The 20,719-nt window shown below is 35.8% G+C and overlaps 1 protein-coding gene across 1 annotated transcript; it reads left to right on the top strand.

Moving 5' to 3' along the window:
• The first annotated feature begins 7,438 nt into the window (after positions 1-7,438).
• Positions 7,439-18,995, top strand: UTS2B (urotensin 2B). The gene is made up of 5 exons (XM_060150288.1): positions 7,439-7,538; positions 11,603-11,701; positions 12,894-12,931; positions 14,404-14,497; positions 18,970-18,995. Exons 1-5 carry the CDS (start codon positions 7,439-7,441, stop codon positions 18,993-18,995), a joined length of 357 nt encoding a protein of 118 aa, XP_060006271.1.
• Positions 18,996-20,719: the final 1,724 nt, after the last annotated feature.

Genomic DNA, 20,719 nt, shown 5'->3' with positions numbered 1-20,719 from the left:
CCTGGGGTTGAGAATTCTCTGGAGGTACAGCATCTTGGACTCAGTGCTCTTACCTGGAGGTTCAGGCCCAACCTCTGGCTAGGGAACCAAGACCTGGAAAGCTGCATGGTGTGGCCAAAAAGAAAAGAAAAAAAAAGAAAGAAAACAAACAGGTAAACAAAACCCAGGACCTATGGTAACAGCAAAATCAAACAACAACAAAAACAACAAAAAAACCAAAGAAAACAAAAAACAAGAGAACAGCCAAACAAACAGAGGAACCCCATAACCAAAACAAGCAATAAAAACAAAATTAACAAAAACCAAAAACAAAACAAAAACAGGAAGCTAACTAAAATAAAGAAAACATAAAACAAACACAGAAAAATGAACAAAAAAGCAAAAAACAAAACAAAGACCGAAAACAAAAACAGGAATAAAACACAAAGCAACAAAAAAATAAAATAAAAATAGAAAAATAAAAATCTAATAAAAATTTTAAAAAAGAAAAGAAAAATAAATAAATAAACCCAAAACCAACAACAGAACAAAATGAAACAAAAAAAACAAAATAATGATAGTAATAATAATATTTTCCTGAGGCCTCTGCTGTCAATATCCTTGCACCCACAATGAGCCACAGCCAACCCTCACATCCACTCATGGCCCTTAAATACCTCTAGGTCTCTGGAACTGTTATGAGCACTGTGGGCGCAGAACAGACTCTAACCTCACCCAACTCCCATGTGTACTTGTCCCTAAAGTCAGCTGCTAAAGCTAGTCCAGTGTCAGTTGTGGGAGCACTTGTTATCTATTCAAGTATTCCACAGACATAGGGTTTACCAAGCAGATCACGGGGATTTAATCCATGGTTTGTACAGCTGCACAGAGAGATTTCGGTTCCTCTTCCTTAGTTTCACAACCCCTGGGGTGTAGCTTTGGCTTTGGCCCCACCTCTGCATGTGCATCACCCTCAGGCCTCTGTTCCCCACCCAGGCAAGAGGTGTCAAAAGCAGCAGCTCATTGGGGCACGTACTCACTCAGGCTGGGTAGGGATAAGGTGGGCACAACTGGGGTGTGCGTGAAATGCCTGCGACAGAGACTGGCAGGAAGTTGCAACATACTGGGGAGCACTCGCTCTGTTGGGAGTGCCTCTCAGTGCCCGTGAAGGCAGGGGCTGGTAGGTCAGGAAGGGGGTCGCAGTGGCGGCGCCGCCCCTTGAACACCACTCAACAATAGCACCTCATTTCCAAGGCAGACCATGCTTCCTCTAGGAACATTCCCAGCTGCAGAGCCCCTCACTCCCATCCCCTCAGGTTGTCTCTGCACAGCCAACAGTGGTCCTCTACTTCGATCTGCTCTCATAACCCCACACTTTAGCACTCAGCCCCTGCCAGCACTGGCGGCTTCCCGTCTCAGACTGGGGTGCCCAGGTCTGATTCTGGAGGAGGCCTTGGCATGGGCAGCATGTGCAAGCCCGCTGGAGCCTGTGCAGTCAGAGGAGGCCTTGGCTTGAGGGGTGCCCCTCCCCATGCCCATGGGGCTAGAGGGTGGAGGAGGGGGTTGCAATAGCAGCCCCACCCCTTATGCGTCACTCAACAATGGCACCTTGCTTCGATAGTGGCCCGGGCTTCTTCCAAAAACTTTCCTGGCTATAGAACTCCTTACTCCTGTCCCTTCAGACCGTCTCTTCATAGCCAACAGCTGTCCCCTCCCTGGGTCCACTCTCCAAGTACTACTTTCCAGCACCCAGTACTCCTCTGCACCAGGAGACACATGACTCAGGCTGGGAGGTGTGCAGGGTTGTGGCATGGACCATATGTGCAGTTCTTACTTTGTCCTGCCTTCCACAGACCGATTGTTGCATTCCTCTCTGATCCCCTGAAGGTCCTTTGCTGTCCCAGCTGAATTCCCTACTGTGAATGGGCTTTTCAGAGTGTGGGGACCTCTCCTCACCTTCACTTCCCCACCAGGGGTGCTGGTCCCTTTCCATTTCCTCTTTTCTTTTTTTTTTCTTCCTTTCAACCCACCCAGTTGTGTGGGAATTTTTCTTGTACTTTTAGGTGTCTGAGATCTTCCACTAGTGTTCAGCAGGTCCTCTGTGAGAACTGTTCCATCTGTAGATGTATTCTTGATGTACTTGTGAGGAAAGGCAAATTTGCCTCCTCCTATTCTGCCATCTTGACTCCTCCATCCAGAAAGTCTTAAAAAATTAAAAGATAAAAGAACACTTCCCAATTAGTTCTATGATGCCAGTGTTATCTTGATACTAAAGGTGGACAACGACACAGCAAGAAAATTACAGAACAATATGCCTTATAAATATAAATGTAAAAAACCTCAATAAAATACTAGCAAACTGAATCTAGTAACTTATTCAAAGGAATCAAACACTATGAACAAATGGAATTTACCCCAGGAATACAAGTTTCATTTGACACCCAAAAATCAATCAATGTAATACACCACAGTAATAGAATAAAACCAGGGCTTCCCTGGTGGTGCAGTGGTTGAGAGTCCACCTGCCGATGCAGGGGACACGGGTTCGTGCCCTGGTCCGGGAAGATCCCACATGCCACGGAGTGGCTAGGCCCGTGGGCCATGGCCGTTGAGCCTGCGCGTCTGGAGCTTGTGCTCCGCAACGGGAGAGGCCACAACAGTGAGAGGCCCGTGTACCGCAAAAAAAAAAAGAATAAAACCACATGATCATCTCAATAGATGAGAAAAAACATTTGACAAAATCCAACACTCTGTTACAATAAAAACACTCAACAAACTAAGAGTTGAGGGACTTTCTTCAACCTGGTAAAGGGCATCTACAAAAAGTCCAGAACTAAGATCATACTTAAAGGTGAAAGATTGAAAACTTTTCCACCTAAGATCAGGAGCAAGATAAATAGATCTACTCTCACCATTTCTATTCAACATTGTACTGAAGTTTATAGCCAAAACAATTGTTAGGAGAAATGAATAAAGGCACCTAGATTAGGAAGGAAAGAGTAAAATTGTATTTGTGGGTGACACAGTCTTCTAAATAGAAAATCTGCAGGAATCTGCAAAGCAGACAAACAAACAAAAATGTTAGAGCTAATAAATGAGGTCAGCAAGTTTGCAAGAAACAAGATCATTATACAAACTCAATTGTATTTTATACTCTGGCAATGAACAATGCAAATATTAAGTTAAGAAAATAATTCCATTTACTATAGCAACAAAAAGATAAACTATGTAGAAATAAATTGAATAAAATTAGTGTAAGACTTGTTCACTGAAAACTACAAAACAACTTTGAAAGTAATTAAAGACCTAAGTAGTTCGAAAGATATCCTTTGTTTATGGATTGAAAGACTTGACAGCAATATTTCCTAAACTGATCTGCAAATTCAAGGCAATTCCTATCAGAATCCCAGTTGCCTTTTTTCACAGAAATAGGCAAGTTAATCCAAAAATTTATATAGAAATACAAGTGATCCAGAAAAAAAAGAAAAAAGTTGGAAGGCTCACACGTTCTGATTTCAAATCTTACTACAAAGCTACATTAGTCAAGACAATGTAGTGTAAATATAAGGATAGACAAATTGAATAATGAAATAGGATTAAGAATTCAGAAATAAAACCACATATTTATTGTCAATTGGTTTAGACAAAATGATGAGACCATTCAATGGGGAAATTTCAACAAACGGTGCTGGGGCAACTAGATATCCACATGCAAAAGAATAAATCTGGACATTTTCCTCACATAATATGCAAAACTTAATGCAAAATGGATCAAATGCCTACATTTTAGAGCTAGAACTATAAAACTCTAAAAGAACCCATAGTCATAAGTCTCCATGACTTTTGATCATGCAATGGTTTCTTAGATGCCATATTCAAAACACAAAATGATAAAAGAAAATATAGATAAGTTGGACTTTATCCAAATAAAAACTTTTGTGCTTCAAAGGACACTATCAACAAAGTGAAAAGCCAATGGACAGAATACAAAATATGTTTACAAAGCATATATCTGATAAGGAACTAGTATCCAAAATATAAAGAGGTCTTACAATTTAAGAATAAAAAGACAAATAACTCAATTTAAAATACTGTCAAGGTATTTGAATAGACATTTCTATTTAATTTTGACAAATAAAGCCCATTCTGAACTCTTAAAAAAAATCCATGTACTCACTTGTCAGAATGTCAGAGTCTCTGTTTTTGCCTTCTTCCTTCTGCCTGCTGTTTTCATTCACTCATTTAACTATATGTCAGGAATTTTTACCAAGAACTAACAGGGTCAGAGAGGTCAAAATGAAATTGTTCAATTTTTCTACTTACTGGAAAGAGAGCCCAAGACTTTAATACAGTCAGAAAGTAATTATTCAAATGTGTTTGAGTCACCATATGGACCCTGACTCTTCCCGTCGCTCATTATGTGAAATAGATAAAGTGTACGTAAATCTTAAAGCTTTCTGACAATGTCTTTGCTGACAAAATAGAAATGTTATGTATACGCTATAATTGAGATACAGTTTAAGTGATGAAAAATTGCTCTTGAAAATGCAAAGTGAAAGTGTCACAAGTTTCTTAAAATTGGGGTCTCTGTTATTGGCACAATCGATGACTTTTCATCTCTGTTTTTCCCCACTTGTGGGCAAGAGACAACTTGGGTTAAGAGTGTGGCTTTGCAGTGGGTAGGTCTAGGTTTTACTTTTGGCTCCACAACTTTCTCCCTTTGCTGGAAAAAGTGAAATATGACAATTACATAATTATTGAAGGACTGTGGTGGGAATTAAATAAGATACTGTATGTGAAGTGCTTAGGACAGGGCCTGACATGGGATGATTGCTCAGTGAATGGCAGCAATAACCTTGCTGTGTTACTGTGCATACTAGTGGCTCCAGGAACAAATATGCTGACTTCATTTACCTGTTCAACACAATCAATAGCGAAAATTTGTTTTTCTTTGAACAATTAATTTGGCTCTACACTCATGAGAAGAATTTAGTAGAATAATTTAATTATTAGGGAGAGAGGAATGAACGATTTAATGAAAGGGCTTTGTAAGCTTTTTCCCACAGTGAATGAATGATCATGAAAAAGGAACTTATTTTTCATCACCTTGCCAACATCAACTAAGATATAACAGAAGAAAAGATTCAGATGATTGTATCAGATTTCCTGAAACAAACGTGGAACAAAAGTCATACATAAAAGTTTGTTTAGAAACAAGTCATCAGTACCCAACCCTATCAGAGAAGGCAAGCCAATTATTTTGCCTCTTCTAAGAAGGCAAACCCCATAAGAAATGGGATTCCTTGTTCTATATAACAAAATTTAAAAAAATCATAACAATCTTATTTACATTTAAAAATATATATATTTTTAAATTAAGGAACCATGAGCTAAACATGTCTTTAATATTGGCTCGCTCATATTTAACTTTCTCATTTCATTGAATAATTTATTCTCAGGTCTTTCTTCATTTTGGATTATTAAATTTATCAATATATTTTATATAAGATTTATCAGATTTATTATCTATATATTTAATATGTGATTTTTCTTTTTTCTTTACTATTTAACTTGTAACTATTTTTCATCACATTTATATATTCTTTGTTCATCAAGTGATACTGATATACCATTTTCCATATTGATATAATCTTTAGAAAATAGTTCAAAAAGCTAATCTAAATAACTTACTGAATAAACTATGATAGATAACCTCAAGGTATATTTGAATGACAGAAACATGATAAACTTTTAAAATGAGGTTTCAAAGACAATGTTTATTCGTAACTTTTTAAACTCAAGAAAAAACAGACATTTAAAGGGTCTCAAGTATTTTTTTCACTTATTGAGCTTTGTAACTAGCTATAACATTGAAGAGCATTATCCCATTTTGCCTTTAAATTACCACACATTTCAGTTATTATTTATTCACACAGCAACTATGTTTTCACTGATTTTTCCTTTAAATCACTCTGATACTTGCAAATAGGAATAGAAATGACTATAACAATAACTGCTCTCAAAGTATTGACAATTTAATAGTGGAGGCAGACACACAAATGCATAACTGTAATAAAAAGAATGGATTTTTGAGTTGTGATAGATTTATCAACAAAGTGTTGCAGCAGTCCAAAGGAGGTTAAAAAGTAGCAGAGGGAACTATACTCTGGTAATAACCTATAATGGAAAAAAATCTAAAAAATAATATATATGTATAACTGAATCACTTTGTTGTACACCTGAAACTAACCCAACATTGTAAATCAACTATATTTCAATAAAAAAATTTAAAAATGTTATGGCCATAAGGGAAAAAAAGAGAGAGAGATCCAGAAGACTAAACAGAGCAGGTGACATTTGATCAGAGGCTTGAGGACTGAGAAGGTAAAATGGTGGTGGGATGAAGAGTCCATGCATACAGAAATATATCAGCAAAGCTCTGGAGTGTAGAAAGTGCAGGATATGTTCAGGAATTAGAAGTCTAATATAGCTGTGCACAAAGACATGTAGTGGAAAATGAGTCTGTGAAGAAAAAACAGTCCTGCCTATCAAACTAAGTAGTTTAGACTTTATTCAGAAAATTTATTAAAACAGTGGGTGAAAAGTTTGGTTACTGCATCTGCTTAACATCATCATGTGCTGCAGTTCACATACGTGGAACCTAGTCAGTTTTAGAGCAAATACACCTTAAGTCTCTTGGGAGAAGGAGTAAATGCCAAGGCCATTGGTCATTGTTGCATCTTCGAAGCCATAAAATTGGAACTACAGATATACTGAAAGACTTTGACTTAAAAAGAAAACTAACACAATTAAAGCAAGTTTTAGAGAGAGTAATCGATGGGACATTTGCCAACTTTGAATTAATTAGATTCAGCCTTAATTTTTAAAAGTGCTGCTTGCAGCAAAATGAAACCATCCTTCTCCAACAGAGTGAGATGTTAATGTACCCATTATGATTCATTTCAAATTTGAGCTCTTCCCAGCTCAAATCTATTTGGTTGGTTAAAAATGAAGTGGTGCTTGCAAATAACATTACTATCCGGAAGACCACATTTGACTCTAAATTAGCCAAATGAAGGGCATTGTTCCCATTTCATTTTTATGAAAAGCTAACCCACAGGTCTCTAGTCCCAGTCTTTGCTTTATACTATGCATGTGTTTGAGTGCGTGTGCATGCATAGGAATGCATGCTTTTAGTGAAATGGGCAAGTATGAGATATATTGATTCGGTTCTTCTTGTCATTGACTGAGTAGCAAACCTGTCACTTCTCCAAGTAAGTGAATCATGTTGACAGGGTGCACTACATTTTATAAGCTTTTTTTCTCTTTGTCCAGATCATTTGTAGTAGAAGCACATTTGCCACCTTTTAAACGTGGTCTCTGAAGCATTCCAGAGCCATTAAAATATTCGTCTTGACCTGGATAGTCAGTTTTTCTGCTAGCACAGAAGATTTTTAACATGAACAAGATCCTCTCAACCACTCTTTGTTTCGGACTCTTAACTTTATCTGTAATGTTCTTTTTAGAATCTGTGCATGGGCTGCCATATTTTATCCAAGGTATGTACATACGAATCTAAAATCCTACAGGTGGGTAAATAATCCTTATCTTCCTGTTTGCATTGCTTTGATTTTTCTACCACTATAGCAATAATGTTTTAAACATCAATATGATTTAACCAAACAGCCTTCAGTAGTTGCTGTTTTAAATTACATGTAATCTGTGATGCTGTTCTTCTCAAGTAAATTAATTTCAACTGACACTGTACTAAATTAATTTCAACTACATTCTTTTTTTCTAATCCAGGGGCATGTTTCTTATTTCTATTCCATGACTAAAGATGGGAATGTGTAAATAGTGATAGTGCTATGCATATTTCAAAAATACATCTTGAGGAAAGAAAAATGAGATTTTCATCCAATGAGGTTATTAATAAGTTACTTTTGAAAGGAGAGTGGTTCCTAGTAGAACACATCAAGAAAGAAACCTGTGTGTGAAGAGATTTGGGGAGAGTAATGCATGGGGAAATTTACATAGTACTTTCAGGAGGACGATGCTAACAGCCACATTACGCATGGACTGTATCAGATTTCTAACATACTTAGGGTACTTATATTAAATGAAATAGTTTAATTTATGATGTCTACAAACATATGCCACGATAAAGTTAGAGGAAATAATTTTCTGCTCTTGTAATATGGTAACTTGATCTTTCTTTAAAATTTTCAGTGCATTCTGTAGTGGAAATAGCTTTCAATCTGGGAATCAGTGGAGCTAGATTAAATGCTGATTTATTAGGCAAACAACTTAACCTCATTGAAACTTTTATATATTTCTTTACATTTTAAAGATAGTAACTTAAAAATATTGCTCTTTAATATCTCTTCCAGTTTGAAACTCTGAGGTGATCTATCATCTAACTGATCTCCTTGTCAGGAAGAGGGAGATAGCCTTTTACTTTTGTCTTACTTGGGGGAACCAAGACAGAATGTAATAAATTTTGTTTACATGACACTGGGTTGAGAAAAGGGATTAAGTTTCCCCTTTCAGATCTAATTCAACTTTACTAGACCATTTTGCTTCAAATGTGTTTTAAAAGTCAATGAAAATTAGAGCAGTTCTTTTGACAGTGGAAATAAAATTGCATGCAGAAACCCTTATTATTTATTTATAGGGATTTTCCCTTTGAAAAACAAATACAAGCCTGAGACCTAAATACAAGCCTGGGAATGAAAGATTCTGGATTTTATCCATGACGCTCACATTTTGTCTTTGGCCAGTCAAAATCATTGTACTTGGTAGGACTTCATTGTTTTTCCTGTGAAATAATGGGATTTTCAGTGTTCTTAACACAGTGTATATGTGTGAGGAGGGAAATATCTGGCCATTCATAAAGGACTTTGCAAAATTAGGATGTTAGTGTTAACTGTAACTTCTGATATCATGTGTATATGAAATACAGTAAAATCCAACTCAAACATTTTGCTAGGTTATAATTGGATAACAACTCTGATCCCAGAATAGCACATATTGATATGTATATTTCATTGGCAACATACAGGAAAGGTTTCTTTCTGGGACCCCCTTTGACCTCAGTTTCATTATATATAAATGGAGAAGATTAGTTATTGTGAAGATTATTTTCTAATCTAAATTGTCGATGATTAGAGTGAGCTTCTCTCCATGTACACATTTTTCAAAGCAACTAAGTGTTTGACTTACTTTAGTCTTTGAACACATTGTTTTCAAATAAGCATTTGTCTGCTGACAGAACACCAAGGAGTCGCCATCCTCTGTGTTAGATGTCATGCAAGACCAATGGCACAATCTGTCAGCTTTTATTTACTTGGGGCCATATGAAAGCCTGCCTCAGTGGATAAGCTTGAAACTGGACAAACTGTCTACCACAAAAGGTGGAGGAGTGAATATTGTGACCAGAAAGGCTACGGCAATTTAATTTTTTTGGTATATTATCATTTGAGGGGTTTCCAGGTTTCTTTCTGGTAAAGTTTCTTGTCTATATCCCTTAAAAATCTTCACATTCAAATGACAAGCAGGAGACAACTGTCTTTTAAGCTTCAGTATCTCAAGTAGTAATCAATCAGTTTTTTCCTGGGTATTTGCAAAAGTAATCACTCTCTCATGTCTGAGCAACTTTGCCATCATTTGTGCTAAAGGGGTATCTGCACTTGGGTATTTTTTTATTCAAACATCTCCTTTATCAACACTAACTTTTAGTTCAAAGAAAGATGAAAAGTGCATTCATTTTTTTTCTTTTAAAGCTGTATGTGTTTTAATACTAAAAATAAAAACAAGAAATAAGACTTATTTGCTATTTTTCTTAGGCAATATCTTACTTAACTTTAGAAATAAAAAAAATTTAATTTCTTGAAAAAACTTTTTCCTCAGAGATTCCTACAAAAGGTGGTTTTCTTAAAAGTTAGTGACAAGAATTTTTGAGGACAGTCATTCAGGTGTAATTACTAGAAACCAAACTGGTAAAGAATGGTAAATACATTAATTGTCTTTTTAAAAAATGTTCCACTTAAATATGCAGAGAAGTGGGCTGTAAATTAAGCAAACAAAAGCTTCAGATCATCACTTTTCTAGTTACCTTCCTCCTAGTCTTATAAATTCCCTAAACTGAAGGCAATGAATCTGTTTCTTTATCACAGTTCTCTTTCTGAAACAAATAATCATTATCACCTGGCTACACAATGTTCCTTATTTTTTTCAATTAAAGCATTTTAAAGATTGTAATTTAACATTTTAGTGAACAGCTATAATAAAAAATTACTACACTATTGCATGGTCATGTCTTTCTCTTAAACTAAATTATCTCCGAGGGTCCTTGTTTAATTGATGTTAAGCAAAAATTCCATTGCTAGCCTATTATTTTAACTACTCAAAGAAAAAAAAACCTAGAATTTCACAAATACTTTCTATGTCTGTGAAGTAACGGAAATTGAGGAACTTTGAAATTGAGGAAATTGAGCAACAATAAGTGTTTTTGGTCAATGCAGAAAATTTTGATGCTGCCACCTACCCCAAGTCATTTATTTTCTTTCTCAGCAAAGCTTTCATTCCTTTAATTAGCCACTTAGTTTCTTGAGTTCATTAGTTGACATTTTGTAGACACAGGGAAAGAGAAACAATTTAAAGGAAGAATCTAGCTAAATTATGAGCCATTTCTCTAACTGAAACCACAATATTCCCACTCCTAAATTTTAAACTCACTAATCTACCTTTTGTCCACACAATATCAATTATTATGAGGAGATAGAGGAAGAATGATCCTATAGAAATTGTACCATAAAGGTTTGATTTTTTAGGCCACCTCACAAAGTTCATTTTGTTTATAACACACTAATTATTATTTTGTTTGCATTAAAATCTTGTTGACTCTTCATTTTTTATAGCTTGAATAAAGTCTATTGTCCTGACTTCTACTCCAGAATTAAAGTATTTATGAAAATTTGGGTGATTTTTCTGTTTTTAGAGTGCTGAGATAGCTGGGCATCTGACCAATGAGTAGGCTGGGAGGTAAATGGGCAAAGATGGAAAGATATCAATATGGAAAAAGTAGGCACTGTCTTACCTCTTCCACAGGGTTGCCTTGGATGATTCAAAGGCAATTCCCAGAACACAAAAAGGCTCATATTTTAATGTGTATCAAATAAAATCTCAAAATCAAATGTTATTTTTTCTTTTAAAAACAACTTTTAATTCGTATTTCTTATGTTAAACACAATAGTAGAAAATTTAAAAAAAACGTAGATGAAAAAACAGAAAGTAAAATTTACCTGCAATTCTACTAACCCAGAAATAATTACAGGTAAAATTTAGTCTGTAACCTTCCAGGTATATTCTCTATCTCTGCCTCCCTCTCTCTCTCACAGTCTCTCTTTGAGTGTTCACATACATTCAACGATTGTGAAAACAGCCCATCTTTTTGGATTACACACCTCTCTCTATACACATTTTATTGGTGAGTATACACATTGATAGTGCATATAGTGATTGATAGTGATTATAGTTACCTGTAAAACATATTTAATCAGAAACATGTTCAGTGACACAGACTGAAAATGGAGGTTTCATTACATTGAGGTAATTATTACAGGAAATGAATTGTTTCCAGATAAAGGAGATACAGATCGCGAAGAACTATTGCTGGCTCTACTGAATAAAAATTTTGATCTCCAAAGACCTTCCAACACTGGTGAGTTAAGAATAAAGTCAAACTTTATTTATTCCATCTTCTGACCTGTTCTTTCTACATGTTAATTTATATTAAATAAAATAATAATTACTAATTTTAATGCTGCATTGAAGGCTTAAATGTCTTTCTTATCTCGTATTCACGCTAAAAGCAATGGCATTATTAAAAAATATTAAAATCTTATTTTGTTCAGTTTGAGAGTCCTAATGAGATCAGTAACTATCTAGTTACTCAATAGTTATCTTTAGTCGTATTTTCCTCTCACCTAAGCAACTCCCACTGGTACAGTTAATATTATTTTTTACTAAATGCTTCAAGAGTATCACTAAATGTTTCAAAACAGGTTTCCACTAGAAATTTCACAAGTTAACTGTGGTTTTGTGGCAGTTAAGTTAGCACTTTTTTCGCAATCAAATTCTTTCAATTTGGGAAATGGTTGGAGTAGAAACCATTGGGTAATTTAGGCTATACCAACTGAGATTTTTTTTTCTTTGAAGAACAGGAGAATATGATTTACAATTATGCATCAGACTGGTCTCCAAGAAATGACAAATATTGTCAGAAACTTAGCAAGTCTAACCTGAGAGACAGTGTGACAATATGATAATGTGGTACCCTGTCAGAAAACATCTGTTCTTATAAAAAAATTGTCTATTCATGGGACAGTGTACCAGTTAAAACAATACCTTAATAAATACTTTACAAATACAGGATTTTAAAATTAATAAGGTATTTTCATTGAAGAAAATGAACACAATTATTAAAAAAAAAAAGCTATACTCAAAGTGTAAAACCCAGAGGGAGTTGATATTAACATTTCTGGAAATTTCCTTCTTGATGGAATTATAAAGATAAGATTTGTGTCCTGCTTTTTTTTTACTTAATATCATTTCATGAGAATTTCCCCATGTCAGTAAACTAGCTTATTTCTAAATACTAGTCCTTGTTAGAACTATGGTTTATTTAAAAAAACTCTGTGCTTATTGATAGAAATTAGGTATTTGCTCATTACATTACTGATTATATTTCAATATTACAGGCATTGAAAAAATGCTTGGACCTTTATATTAGGGACAGGTAGGTGATCTCAAATCATACAAAAAAGACCTTTGTCTTCCTTGAATGTATGACCTGAAATGAATTAAATATTACTTGCAATGTACATTTTTCATATGATAAATGTGTCTTGCAGATATAGAGCTGGCTAACAAATTGGAAGAACTTAACCAGGTGAGAATGTGAAATACTTAAAATTTCAATTTTAATAATAACCAAAAGACACTTTCTTTTGACATAATAGTTGTTGCAATTATTAATACTCTATTATAAAAACTTTATTCCTGCTAGAGGAAGAGTGAAGTAATTCGCTAGGGAAAAAATAATCAAATTCTACTAAAAAATAAAGAGAACAGAACAGAGCCATAACTGAAGTGATCATGGGTAAAATGTCTAGAAATCTGGATTCTAGACCCAGCTATCCAATTACCTATGAGACCATGGAAGAATTAAAATTCTCTGGACCTAAATCTCCTCATCTGTAAAATAGGAGGCTATAACTAGATTGGTGGTTTTCAAAAGTTATTATTATTTTTTAAAGTGGAAATTTTTTTTTCCAAACAAAATTGTATGTGGTCTCAGTAAATGAAATATACAAAAGTGGAGGGCTTCCCTGGTGGCGCAGTGGTTGAGAGTTCGCCTGCCGATGCAGGGGACACGGGTGCGTGCCCCGGTCCGGGGAAGATCCCACATGCCGTGGAGCGGCTGGGCCCGTGAGCCATGGCCGCTGAGCCTGCGCGTCCGAAGCCTGTGCTCCGCAACGGGAGAGGCCACGGCAGTGAGAGGCCCGCGTATCGCAAAAAAAAAAAAGTGGAGCTGCTCTGTTTGAAACAACTAGTTTGGTGAGGGAGGGGCCCGAAGTGCTGCTTTCTTGACCTGCATTTGGCTTCGGTACAGAAAGCCCCTTAGCAACCTTATCTCCTGACTCCTTGCTATGAAGAAAATTGGAAAATCATTGGATTAGATGATTTCTTAACTCTCTCAAACACAACTGCATGCAAATCCACTATTATACAAACTGTATGGCTGTTTGTGAGAGAGAATTATGCCCCATCAATTCTTAGTATCTAGGACACAGACGCATGCAGTAGCTCAGGCTGAGTTCTATTTTGATAGAGTTAGGTCTTTAGGGTTTAGGCAGTCAGCAAGCTTGCAAAAAATTAACATGGCTTACACTCTGGGTGGAAACCCTAGGGCATCAAAATACTTCTCACTTACTGCTAGAAGGGACAAATATTTCAGGAAATCCAAACATTCACATAACTCTTTGGAACTCCTTGAAAAGGACTGGTTATTATAGGTGACTTAATATCAAGACCAGCTACACAGGTTGTGTTTACAGGCTCCCCATTAATGAACACTCAGACTTGACTTCCTTCGCCATAAGCCTGTTTGTTCCTGATCGCCTGTTAAGTCATGGAACTTTCCCAGCCAGTTTCTAAATGCAAGTTTCGTTTTATTTTTCTATTTAATTCTTTTTGTTTATTTTCATTTGTTACTTTTATTTCCTTTTATGTTCCTTTGTCTCCTTCCTTTCTTCCATCTTTCCTTCTCCCTTTCTTTGTCTATCTTTCTTCTTCTTCAATAGAAAAAAAAAACATTGCTGTTATTAAAGATTAATACTTTTCATACTTGATTTTTAACAGCTGGAAAAACTGAAAGAGCAGCCCATGGAGGCAAAGGATGCTGAGATGTCTTATGCTATAGGTGGTCTATCTTCTTCCCATCCTAATAAGCGAGGTAAGTTTGGTGGTAGAAAAGAGTTGAAATAGAGATTTGCTGGACCTTTCCATAGTTAGTATAGCTTAGGCTGTGATGTGTTACCAATTATAATCTAAATCTCAGAGACCTAATATAATAAAATCCAATCATAAAGTTCAATGTACATAGTACAACCTTCTTCTATTTTGTGGCTATATCATCTAGATTATTGCTGTAGTTTGACTACCTCCAAGATTACCAAGACACAGGAAAGGATAGAGGATGCATCCCAGCTCTCAACTGCCTCAGTTCAGAGCTCAGTTTTGTGACATGCAGCACTTCTACTGAAGTCCATTGCCTAGAATTAATCACTTGGGCTGCCACCAAAATATTGGCAAGACAGACTAATAAATGTTAGAAAGCACGTACAGTACTTGGAGAGTACTGCCTCAACCACAGTCAATCCTTTGATCTTTTCTTAACCACATAGGCTATATTCAACCGTCTCCCATTAGAGACAACTCCAAACTCCTTTCACTGCTGCACCCAGAACAAAGAATAAGCCCTCCAGGAGATACTAATCTTTGTCAAATACAATGTGGCTCCTCTTCATTCACAGACCTATCAGCTAAAAGGACAAAATTCAATAATTGGCAGAGGAACAGGGACTGGATTATCACAATCAATAATTTTATTCACAAAGGAAAGGAACAAGAGGCACACAACATCAAGAATGCTGGCCTCCAGCAATTCTGAAATCTCACTGGGCAAATATTATAAAAGTTTCTTGATTAGGTTTCTTGATTAGGACCTGCTAGTGTGTAGGTGGAGTGCTTTTTCCACTGTGTTATTTCCCCTGGCTTCACCCTTTCTGAGGTTTTTGCTTTTTTTGCTTTTTCATTTTCATCCCTGGACACATCATATGGGCTCCTTGGGGAATATTCCCTTCTTGAGGATTGCACAGTTTTCTCAGGTCTCCTCCTACTCTCACAAAGTTGGAGGCCCAAGGTTTATTTGGTCTTAAAGTGTCAAAGACATTTTTTATTCTAGGGTTTATGGTTTCTTTGCCAATGGTGTTCTTGTAACAATTTAGAAAGCTTCTCAGCTATTTCCTACACACAATCTTTTTAAAACAATTTTAACTCCTTTGCATTCTTATCCCCAACTGAGTTGCCTTGAAGACATCTGGAACATACCTTGAAGGCTATACATATAATCTGATTTGTGCCCTGAGCCCCTTATTCCAATTGATATTTACCTGGCGTCACTCACTTAGAGTCATTTTAAATCGCATTTTATAGTTTTGGGATCCAGAAACAGCTCTTGCAATATTTCAAGATCTTGTATTTCTGAGCTATCTCTTTTTATTTATTTGCAAAGACACCATTTTCTTCTTAAGCTCACTATTTCTTGCAATACCTGTCTAAGTGTATCCAACAGCAACCTAAAAATACTGCCAATATTCTGTTTTCCTAGTTTTTCTTCTAGAAATTCAAGAAGAACACAATCTGAACCTGAACTGTTGCAGACGTCAGTTTTACCACATACTATGCTACTTTGTAAAATGGTTCTTCGTGTTTCCAGCCTATGATATCAATTTCCTTGTCTGCCATTAATCAGCTGCTGAGACTGTGCCGTAACTTAGGTTCTTCTTAGAGTACCACCCTCCTTCAAGTTTTCAAAGTGTACTTTGGGACAAATTAGGCAAAGCACATCAAGAAAATAACCTTATAATCTCAGTGGTGTAACTTGGTTTAAGATTTATTTTGTATTTACATGAAGCCTTAGGTACCTTGGTTATTTTCCTTCACTTTGTCCCTGCACCGTGTGTCATTGTAGCAGGATAGGAAAAACATGGAGGTAAATGCACCCTTACCTACCAAAATTAGGCACATGATCTCAAGCTAACTTAGCGGGGTTGGGGAAGCCCCTGGAGAATGTGGAGAAATGCAAGGAACAGTTGGAGAATCTTACCTCTACCATAGATATTTTGAGCTTGTTATGACATGTATAACAAAATCTTCCCAGTAATGATTTAAGTAAACCACTGAGTATATAAATTTGAGTTTAGGGAAGTAACTCAGATTGGAGATCTAAATTTGACAGTTATCTGCATATCAATATTGCTTGGTATTGTGATGAGACTGTCTAGGGAATCACTCTAGACAGATATAAAACAGAAGACATCCAAGGCCAAGTCCCAGGCCACACCAAGGTTAGAGACTGGGCAGATGAGAGAGAATTAGCAAAGGAGGCTGAGAAGGAGCAGCTACCGAGGAAAAAGGCAACAAAGAAAAAGATGCCTCGGAAGTCAGATAAAAAACTGTTTCCAGGAAACATAGTTCAGCTGTTCTAATGCTATAATAGGTCCAGTAAAATGAGAACTGAGATTTTCCATCTGAATAGCAATGGGAAGGGTTTTAATGGTTTTGACAAGAATTATCTGGTGGACTTATGGTTAAAGAGAATATGACCAAACAACAGGAATGACTAACAACAGACAACATTTTTGAGAAATTTTTTCTAAAGGGTAGTAAAAATTGGGATATTAGAGTAGCTTGAGGGGGTCAAGGAAGCTTCATGTTTGTTTGTTTTTAAGCAAGGAAATATTAAAACATATGTGTATGTAGTAGGAACAAAGTAAATATTTATGGTGATAAACATATGAATTAGACGCCCAGGTTAGGTGACAAAAACAACCCACATCATATCTGAAGTGTGGTGTTTATTGGCATAACTAGAAACAGTCCACCATAAATAGCAATGTATGATGGTAAAGTGGACTCAGAGATTCAGCTTAAAGCAAGAGTATCTTACACTTACTGTGAATTATTGTAATTTGTTTAATTATTTAATATATAGTTGACCGACCGCTGCTAAATTCTTCCATTCGTTAAAAATATAACTGTCCAACACCTAGCATCATGCTAAAAATAGGGATTACAAGACTTAACCAGATAGACATCAAGAGACACCAGAATGCTGGCTAGGGTTTTCCTTCACATAAATGATAAATGATAAATAAGCATTGAGGAGTTGGCTCTACTGGGGATACCATTCATGAAAGTTCCCTTCAACTGGTCCAGAAAATTTCCAAACTATGTTCCAGTGCATACTTAATTGAGCCGCTCTTGTGGTATAAATCTAGGATATGTGTAGATTTCTTTTTCCTTCCAGACTGAGATATTCAAAGATATCCAGAGGGCAGAAAGGGACTTTCCAAAATACTATAAAAAGAAGATTGGATTAGCAGGCCAAGTTCTTCAGTTTACTGTCTGAAAATAAACTTCTGCTTGCATAGGATTTGAATGTGGTTTTGTTTAAAGAAAACGCTGGCTCTTTTGGGAATGAAAAGTAGACTCTGAGTGCTATCATAACACTCTATGTGTTTGCACTGATGAGCGCTAGGTTCACAGTTTACAGAATGAGTGGAGGTAGGGAGAGAAACCTAGGCAGGAAGATAGATTTTTTTTTTTTTTTTGTGATACGCGTGCCTCTCACTGTTGTGGCCTCTCCCGTTGCGGAGCACAGGCTCCAGACGCGCAGGCCCAGCGACCATGGCTCACGGGCCTAGCCGCTCCGCAGCATGTGGGATCTTTCTGGACCGGGGCATGAACCCGTGTCCCCTGCATCGGCAGGTGGACTCTCAACCACTGTGCCACCAGGGAAGCCCGATAGACTTTCATCATTTATGGCAAAGAGTGTCTTTACTGAGTTTTTCAACTCATTTTTATTGTGCATTCTATTAATCAATAGCGAATTGAAGCCCCATCTCCCCAAGGTCTTCATTTTATAAACTATTTAGATTGAAGGAAATTAGAGAAATTTGTAATTAATTAGATGAAGCTAACGTAAGTTGGACAATTGATTGGGAACAACCCACAGAAGATTTAAAATGACTCATTCATTCGTTTGAAGATTAAAATGCTGTTCAAATTGGTTTGATTTTTCTGAAACATCCCTTTATGATCAGAATGTGAAGACTCAATATGATGATCAAATTATTTAAATATCATTTGGTGGTCTGCAAAGTAAACTTTAAATTTTCTTCCTTCTTTTTTCTCCAGTAAATAGAAGCATATTTATCACTGATTTTACTTATGTGACTTCCCCTTTGGGACTTAACTTACCCCAACTCTTAAATAGAAGGGTGTGTCTTACTGTAGTCTCTGAACTGTGTTATATGCATTATAATGTGGAACAGTGCTGTCGAATAGAACTTTCTTTGATGATGTGACCATTCTCTAATTTGCACTGCCCATTACGGTAGTTACAGGCCACTAGGCATTACTGAGCACTTGCAAGTTGGCTAGTGTGATAGAGAAGCTGAATTTTCACATTTGATTTAATTTTAATTAATTTAAAGATCCACATGAGGCTAATAACTACTATTTGAACATTCGTTTTAGAAAACTTTCTCTCATACTCAGGTGTACATAAACTATTCTATTCAAATGTACCATTTTATCAAAAATCTTCCTAATAAAGATTTTGTTTTGTTTATTTTTTAGCTTGCTTTTGGAAATACTGTGTCTAAACTTTTTCCTCTGGATGCCAAAAAAGATAAGAACATTAGACAAAATTATATATCTACTCACTTTACTGCTTAAAGATTGTAGCTATTTCAAGCATAAAGAAACGGTGGCAGAATTTATCCAGCATATTACATGCTTAAAACTTATGTTGTGAATAATGATGACAAATCAGTTGCACTTTTGAATGGCATGGGACGATCAGAATGGCTTTGTAGATCTGAAGTTGGGAGTGTTGTTATCTATTGTATGCTTTTCATAAATTCATTGTCTACATATAGTTTTGTCCAGAGATGACTAGGCTGTTGAGCTATCAATTAAAATATTTTAGACAGTGTCTTGGAAAATTAAATTATATTCTCCCAATTTATATGAGAAATTATATTTTATTAAATTTATTTAAAATATTTTAGAAAATGTCTTGGAAAATTAAATTATATTGTCTCAATGTATAGAAAATGTGCATCATTGTCTCTTCTCTTTTTTTGTGATTATGCTGGCTACTATCTCTTTTCTGTTCATTAGGACAATTGTCACTGAGACTACTACAACCAAATGAATACATTACTAAGAAGCAGAAATCTATTGTTTATCGAACTCTAGGAGAAAGATGTATTAGAAGTTTCAGAGATAGATATTAAGAAAATTTTTGTACAGAACAATTTGCTTTTGGGTCCTTTAATTCTCATCTCTGCCTCCTCCACAATATCAGAAATTATTTGAGGCTCTCAGCACGTCTGTGAGAGACTAGACTCAGTGTACCAAAAACGTCAAGTAAAACAAAACAAAAACTCATTGGATTTTCCTTCATTTTTTTCCCCCACATTTTCACATCAAACTGCTCTTGTTTACATCTCGTCTGAGCAAACTTATTTAATCAATTCAAGGCTGGGAATCCAATTTCATTCTTGTTTGCCACCTGTTGTGGCACAGAAGCATAGTCGAAGTAACTTTATAATTAAAGAATATCAATGACTAGCTGGCCAGATGAGCCTACCGGCATTCCCTTACGTCACAGAACAGGGGAAATGCAGTTTATCTCCATGATGTTAATTGTGTGGTGCTTAAAGATAAGACTATCTCATGAGCTAGAATGAACAATATTGCTTAAGCTAAAAAAAAAATTTAAAAATACATGAAACCGACCAAGTTGAGTAACATGCCTGTAGTGCTTTAAATACACTTGTTAGGAGCCACTTAAATGTACATAAATATTAGTTGCTCAATAATGCCTGAATGTTCCCACGTATTTACACCTGTTGTGAACATAAATATGATATTATCATAAAGAAAACAAAACTCCTGTTTTCATCATCTCACGTTTATTAACTTTGGAGCAGTTGAACAATATTTATGCATTTGTAAACTTTAGGGGTAATGTCATTCAAAAAAGGTTTTGATACTTCTTCCTTTTAGAGAAAGTCATCTGTTTATAATTTGTTTTCTTTTTATAATTTGCTTTAAGAAGTTTAATTCCCTAAAGATATCTGTAGATTAAAGGTAGAATTTGCTAGATATTTTTTTTGTGTGTGTAACCAGGAATTAATATCCCCCATGAAAAACTGGTTATATAATTAACACCAGAACTCAGAAATCCATATTCACAGTTTGCTGTATGAAGCTTTTTACAGGAACAAAGAAAAATAAAAAGTAATCTATTTCTTTGAAACTAAATGAAAAGTCCCTTTAAGCTGGTGACTTTCAATGAAATATAGCTGGATTTAGTAAT

The sequence above is a fragment of the Lagenorhynchus albirostris genome, chromosome 5 (genome assembly GCF_949774975.1).
Source record: "Lagenorhynchus albirostris chromosome 5, mLagAlb1.1, whole genome shotgun sequence".
Classification (NCBI taxonomy): Eukaryota; Metazoa; Chordata; class Mammalia; order Artiodactyla; family Delphinidae; genus Lagenorhynchus; species Lagenorhynchus albirostris.
The sequence above is the reverse complement of the archived record's forward strand: the minus strand, read 5'-3'. Positions and strand labels throughout refer to the sequence as shown.